The sequence below is a fragment of the Octopus bimaculoides genome, chromosome 14 (genome assembly GCF_046866305.1).
Source record: "Octopus bimaculoides isolate indiv1 chromosome 14, ASM4686630v1, whole genome shotgun sequence".
Classification (NCBI taxonomy): domain Eukaryota; kingdom Metazoa; phylum Mollusca; class Cephalopoda; order Octopoda; family Octopodidae; genus Octopus; species Octopus bimaculoides.
Window position 1 is genome coordinate 5,578,680 of NC_142941.1, and position 7,500 is coordinate 5,586,179.

Below are 7,500 nucleotides of genomic sequence, written 5' to 3' on the forward strand. Positions count from 1 at the left end.
GAACACCTCCGAGACATCCGCCTTGGCAATGACACCCCAGTGTCACGCCATTTCCGCTCTACCGGTCACTCTTTGCAACATCTGTATATCTAGAACAGGCACTAAGCTGCCTAACTAGACTTAATGTCTTTTTTTTATAAATTTCTAAGAAAGTACAAGTCGGTTAAAACAAGGACAATAATTACTCCCATGGCAATGCCTCTATGCTGCTTAAGTACTTTACTATTAAATGAAACGTTTGCATTATATGATACTATTTTTATTAACCTTTTTAAATTATCATTTTAATTATACACTAGTATGAACACATTTCACCTTGCATTAGACATAAACGTTCTCTATTCTTTATCGAATGCAAAAATTCCATTATCTACCTAATGCTCAATAATAATCTAAGCCTGCGAAAACTGCTCTATGCTCATTGCTATCAAAATCCCTCTCCTACATGTCTTACATTTTACTCCAGCTCTAAACCTTAAGGCAATCACTCTCTACTGTCTTTTATTGCACAAACCTCATGATTTTATATAGTTTATATTATTATAATATTATAACATTGTTACTCTCCCGGTAATACAGTTTCGGTCTGTGTTTTCGCTGATAAGTTTTCCCTTCGTTTTTATTTTCACTAACAAATATTTTGATTTATGGCAATTGTATTGCTGAGAAAGATATAAATATGATATTTTCATATGCTACTAGATTTCTAGGGTATCCCACTTGATGTCTACTTAAAAATAAAATTCTATTTTCTTTATATTAAAGCCCTATGTGATATCACCGAAGGAGATTGCGTCGCAGATGACAAGAGGAAACAATATTATTGCAAAAGTACTTGCTTCAGAACACCTGGTAAGTTTAGTAGTATTAGCGCTATTTTCATATCACTTAATTGAATAACATGATACAGATCTTATATATTCAGCATGCTTCATCATCCTGCAATAGTTTTAGATTTCTTCGATAGTGTGGTTTTTTATTGCATTGTGTGCATTTTTGTTGTAAGTGCTATTATATATAATTATGCGTACGTGTACATGAACACACATGCCTGAAATGTTGGTTCCATTCTGTAAATTAACATCACATTAAAAAAAGAAATGTGAATCACGATGTGTTAATTTTATAAGAAGGCAGAGAATGACTTAAAGCAACAGAAAATATATATGAATTGATAACAATGATTAATCAATTTCAGGTAGAAGACAGGGAAGTTTTTATCAATTGCTACATACTTTTAAGAAAATATATAACTAATAATATGAATTTTAAATATCATAAAAAATTTAATTTTGTAATATTTCAAAATGGATACCTTTTGTTATAAAAATAAACCTAAAATGCAGATGATGTTAACATAGTTAACATGTTCCTGTTTATAGCATTTATGTGATAGATTTTATATTTTGATACCAAATACTAAACTTTATTCTTTTTCTTATTTAGCTAAATTTAGTTAATTGATGAGAATGTCACCTACTTCATCACATGCTGAATATATATATATATATATATATATATATATATATATATATATATATATATATGTGTGTGTGTGTGTGTGTGTGTGTGTGTGTGTTTGTGTGTGTGTGTGTGTGTGTGTGTGTGTGTGTGTATGTATATATACATACATGTATCAGTTGCATATCCGTGATGTTCCGATGCAAGTTATGTCTAGAAGAAACTCAGGAAATCCTCACACCCAGAAAAAAAACGTGATAAATAGACAAATAGACACTCCGAGGTGATCACATCATATAAACATAGAAGCAAAACATCGTTTCTGAAATTTAGAAAACTATGCATTTTGAAAGAGACTAACATCCGCCGTCCTTAGCATATTAGAGAACAAGGAAAGAACGCAAAACAAATAAACCAATGTTTAGGAGGTTAAACAATATACAACTGTTAACAACAGAAACAAATGAAAGGTCACTCTGAGAAAAAAAATCTTTTATCGATTCCAGCAACGAACTCCAACAGCTGATGGCTGTAGTGGCTGTACCGACTGAGCCGTTTACTTCGGACTTCATTGAAGATAGTGATGCCTTAAATGAGATCGAACAAAGGAATGTACGGACTGGATAGCAAAATAAGTCCAGCATCACCACACACCCACCTCCATCTCCATATAACTACTACTCCTCCTTCTCTTTCCATCACTTCCCCCCAGAAATCCACACATTCGCTAAAAGGGATAAACAGCCCTTTGTTAAACATCTATTAATGTTATATTATCTAAAACAATGAATCTATGAAGGTGATCTACCCGAGACCCGCGGATATTACCGAACACACTGTAATTATGTCAGGAATACAGACTGTGGTCTTAGGATGCATGTGACTTGTGGAAACGCGCGTAGCACTGTATTATATATTCATAGATTCCATCCAAGCATTATTGCTATTAGTATTATATTTATCCTATATTATATCGGTACAGCTCGATGTAACACCAAAAACTGGTTTACCAGTCAGTATATTTTACACTGTAGCCGGCATAATGGAATTGGAGCTTGATTTGAATATTCACTATATATATATATATATATATATATATATATATATATATATATATATATATATATATATATTGTATTATATTATATTATATATATATATTATATTATATATATATATATTATAAAATTTCACAACGTATCTCAGTTTTGAACGTTGTGAAAGATTTATACTCGATGCAGTAAAAGTTGACAAAGTTGTTCTTTCTCGAATAGCCAGTTTACAACAAAGCTTAAGAAAATATATACGTGTGTGTTTTCTCTTCTATGAATGTGATATCTTTCAATTATCCCACTTCTACTATGTACCTCTCAGCGACTTTTCCGTGAGAAAATAAACCAAATGGAAGGAATGTCAAATATTTACGAACTTCAATAATTCAAGAATATAAGTTAAAAAGGAAAAACCTAAAAGACTGCAGTGTTTAATGGCACCTCTTCTCTCGTTGGTTGACCTGCTAAAATCATACCCTATTGTTCTGAGAAAGAAACAAACTGGATAATGTGGAAACGGGATAGAGATGGGTATAAAGGCTTTCATCATTGATCAGCTGAATCAATGCTTAGTGATGGCTAAATAACAATGGAGTGAGGAAACTATGTACGTAAATAAACTTAGAAGCTGAGAATCTGTTGTTTTGATCACTAATTATCATTTTTAGACCGAAATTATGCGATATATAATAAATTATTGTTCAGGGCAGACAATTGAGCAGCGTAGAAGTAAACTGTTTGCCAACCGATCCTAATAGACGGATCAATTCATTTCTCATCACTGAGACTGCTAATGGTCTTTACATGTTATGAATCATAACGCTATCTTGACCTGTAGCTGTTTATATAAATTAGATATTAACTAATACTAACGAATCAATATTATGTGTTAAGAGAATTATTCAAAGAAATGTTTTAATATCGTTGATGTATTATTTGTTTTCAGACAGTTGTAACGGTTATGATGGAATTGACTTCTTTGGAAAAAACCAAAACTACCAATGTAACTGCAAACACCTTAGTGACTGTCAGTTCCAAATCCTAAGTAAATGTAAAAATGGATGCTTACCTGGATATGAAAAGCCATATTGTCAAAAACGTAAGTAAAATGATTGTTAAGAATGTAATTAAAATAATAGCAGCATTGCTGAAGATTCGATTCTTATATACTCTGTTTAAACTCCAATTAAATTCAAAGTGAGTTGTTCGAAGATACGGCTACGTATTTGTGATAATAAGTACAATTGTTTAAAGCGTGACTTTCATTCACAACATTTTAATTCTGATTGACTAATTTCTACCAAGACGCGCAGTGATATCAAGGTATTAATATATAAAACATATATTAAAATTGGGACCCATTTTACACTTTATTAATATAAGACACTTTGAGAGATGCAGAACAGCGTTACATTAACAATCTTGTTTCCATAAAACAATGGCTTAACTAAATTCTATAAAGGAAAAGAAATGCCTTATTGTTTGATACAGACGAATAACATTCATCACATTCTTGAAATACACACATGCACGTCACATCACATACACCCATCATGGCATAACACACACAAACACATATACGCAATTTCCATCCCTACATCCTGCTGAACTCCAACTCCGAAAACCCCCATACATCATAAAACCACGCCATTTCTCATCTATCCCCGGTTTCATTATACTATTGCTCTCCACATCCTTTACTTTGTTCTATCACTTATCTCATCTCCTCCTTCTCTTCACTCATCCTCCCGTACTCCCTTCACTCCCTCCACAAAACTGATATTCAGCCTTGACGATGCTTACACGTTTTCCATACTCAACCACTTTCACCTCTCTCTCCATCACTAACCATTTGTCATTCTCTTTTCACAGAGTTGCTAACTTACCATTACTTGCCTACACTTTCCGAATTTCTGTCTCTACTCTCGCTTGTTCCTTGAAGATAACCCCTAATTCCTCATCACCGTAATTTCTTTCTTCGTTTTCATTAGGGGTAGCAAAATATCTCTCCTACATCAAAAAACTTGTTCCTGTCCGTTACCATACTTTAACCTGTGAGCATCTGAAAGAAACCACATCCCCCAATGCTGTATCCCCACCCAAAAAAGAACCCAGTACATTATAAATTGCTTGGCACTAAGCGGGACAACCAATCATAGAATGCATGCCAAAGCAGATACTGGAGTGCGATGTTGTTTTCAGTCTCGTCATTTTCTGTCAAACGTCAAAACGTGTTAGCATAGAAGTTAATCGATGATGATAATGATAATGTTACACCCCTGACACATACATACATGCTTATATACATACATGCTTATATACATACATGCTTATATACATACATAAGACCCTTTTTGTTATTAGTTTATATGACAATTATTCTTATTTTGGTGTATAGCCGAAAGGCGCTTGTCCATTTTAAATGTATAATTCTGTTTCTGTTGCACTTGCATTTTTCATAACGTTACATTCGTCCGATAGTAGAAAGACTCTCTGTTATCTATATTTTCGTATTGTATTGTACCATTATTTTCTCTGCTTTGTATGTGTATAAAGTTTGCTTTCTCTTCGTTTCCGTTCTTGTTTCGTTCCTGTATACATTAGTTTGGTTTTCCTGGAGGCTTAATGCTTTTCCTTTAAGTCCCTGGCACCTTGTTGGATTCGAATAGTTTCGGTATCAAAGCGGTGCGAAACTATAATGACCTTTAAGAAATCGACTGATGAGGAAATTTGCTGCGAATGGCCCGTGTATCTTGTTTCTGTCCTGTTCACTTTTTTTATGTTATTGTCTATGGTATCGCTCATGTTATGTTATCGTCTATTTTTTGGTATGTTGTGTTTTCTTCGACTCTGCTTGTTATATTCTTTTTGTCCTACCTTTGATTAATACATGGTTTTCCTCTTAACAGCTTTCACATGATGGACAGACAGGTTATTAGTTTGAAGTTGTCGACAGCATTTCCTGTTGATGCTTCTTCCTGGTACAACATTATTTTGCCTCTGGTCAACTGACCTGGGATTTCTGTGTGGTTTTCAAGTAATATGCTTAATCGTTCTGCTACCCTTTCGTCACACTCTGTAAATTTCTTCATTCAATCAGGCTTGTCAAACTTATTTTGATGAAAGTACCAGATCTAGCAAAATAAAAGTACCAAATTTTGCTCAAAAAGTACCAAAATTTAAATTTGGAAAATTTTGCCTGTAACGGGAATATGTAATGGGAATGGGTATATGAAACGGTGTAATGGCCATGCTGGAGCACCGACTTTTAGTCAAAGAAATCGACCCCAGGACTTATTTTTTGTAAGCCTGGTACTTATTGTATCGGTCTCTTTTGCCGAACCGCTATGTTACGGGGACATAAATACACTAAGATCGGTTGTTCAGCGATGGTGCAGGGACAAGCACAGACACAAAATTCAGCTTTCGATGTGGTTTTTGCTGGTTCATTATGCTTGGAGCATGATCGTTTTCGATTGATGTTATTGTAGACAATCGATTTTTCATTACCAGTGATGATTCGTTTCAAAACAAGGTCGATTTCATTGCGTTTGAGGTGCATACCACAAATGTTGATTCGTTAAGTGAATCTCTTTCAATTTATGTGGAACCCAAATATCGAGCTTCTTAACGAGTCCAAAACATTTTCAGTAATTTTCAATGCAGTGTGAGGTACATTTAACCTCTCCGAAATCTCTTGCACATTTTTATGAAAATCAGATTCAATTATGGCTATCATTCGGTCATCATCATCTTCAGCAGGTCGACCAGAACGTTGGTCATCTTTAGGTGAAAAATCTCCATACAGGAATTTTTAAAACAATTTCTGACGTGCCTTTTGTTAAGCAATCAACACCAGAAACGTCGCATATCTCTTTGTGAAACTCAGCAGCTCTCTTGCATTTAAAAAAGCAAAATATGGCGAAAATGTTCGTTTTCGCACTGAACTAACAGCTGTAAACAAGATTACGCACAATTTGCTTCTAGCTAATAGTAACGTCTATCAAATGTCAAAAGGAAAAAATTATAACATTATAAAAAATTATGACTATTTGCGGAAAACGAATTTACTTTCTTGCTAGCCCAATATATATATATATATATATATATATATATATATATATATATATATATATACTAGAATGAGTGCCACTCATGAGAAATTGGCTGTCCCAACTAGTACTTCATCAGCTCCTGCCTCCACCACAGTTCGTCCAACCATCACTCCAGCGTCGTCTGCCGGAGTCCACCAGTCTCAGACAGCCAGCAAGTGGGCCACTCACACGACACTGGAGCAGTTTTTCCAATTTCGGTGGTGGTATCACTCTCGTCCTTAACGCTCTCACCTCAAAACCATGAGTGGTTTGCTTTACCAGATTGACAGGGACTGATCTTCCTTTCACCGAAAGCTTCATAGAGCACAAGTTTAGTTGACAAATAATTGACGCCAGGTAGTCCAGACCCAAGATACTCTAATCCTCAATCTCCACTACATAGACAGGAAGCACGACCTCTTGTCCAGCAACATCGAGCAGGCTATTAACCGGCCCTCTCAACTCAGTACAGTGACCGGTAACACCACATAACTGCTGCGATGACTCTGGCAAGTCTAGACGCTGCAACACTTCGGGTTTCAGAAACGTTTGTCCCGAAGCCGAATCAATCACAGGGAAACATTTCCGGTGGTTAATCCTTCCATCCACTTGTACACTGTCAATCACAGACTTTGTACGTCGTCTCGGAGGTGGGATCTCCTTGGAATATTTGGCTGGCTGTTGCCCCTAGCGCCAGCCACTCCAATTTTTTCCGAATCTTCCGCTAACCTGTCCTTCCTTCTTGCTCGGCAGTCGCAGCTCATATGTCATTTTTTTTACCACATATCCTGCACTCCTTCTTAAAAGTAGACTTGGCTTTATCATTCTGTTTTGCTTTCTCTTCAGGCTGTAACAATCTTGCCGCTTGCGTCCAGATTGCCTACAGTGCCAGC

General features: G+C 35.4%; 1 protein-coding gene and 1 pseudogene across 2 annotated transcripts in view; one reads left to right on the top strand and one right to left on the bottom strand.

Annotated features, from left to right (window-relative positions):
• The window catches only part of LOC106874640 (uncharacterized), a 182,045-nt gene that overhangs the window by 2,839 nt on the left and 171,706 nt on the right, over positions 1-7,500 (top strand). For both annotated transcript variants that reach the window (XM_089363154.1, XM_089363153.1), the window contains exons 2-3: positions 766-852; positions 3,460-3,612. In XM_089363154.1, coding sequence (XP_089219280.1) covers positions 766-852; positions 3,460-3,612 — 240 coding nt within the window. The remainder of the gene's footprint in view (positions 1-765; positions 853-3,459; positions 3,613-7,500) is intronic.
• LOC149132602 (uncharacterized) overlaps positions 7,295-7,500 on the bottom strand; it is a 1,168-nt pseudogene continuing 962 nt past the window's right edge.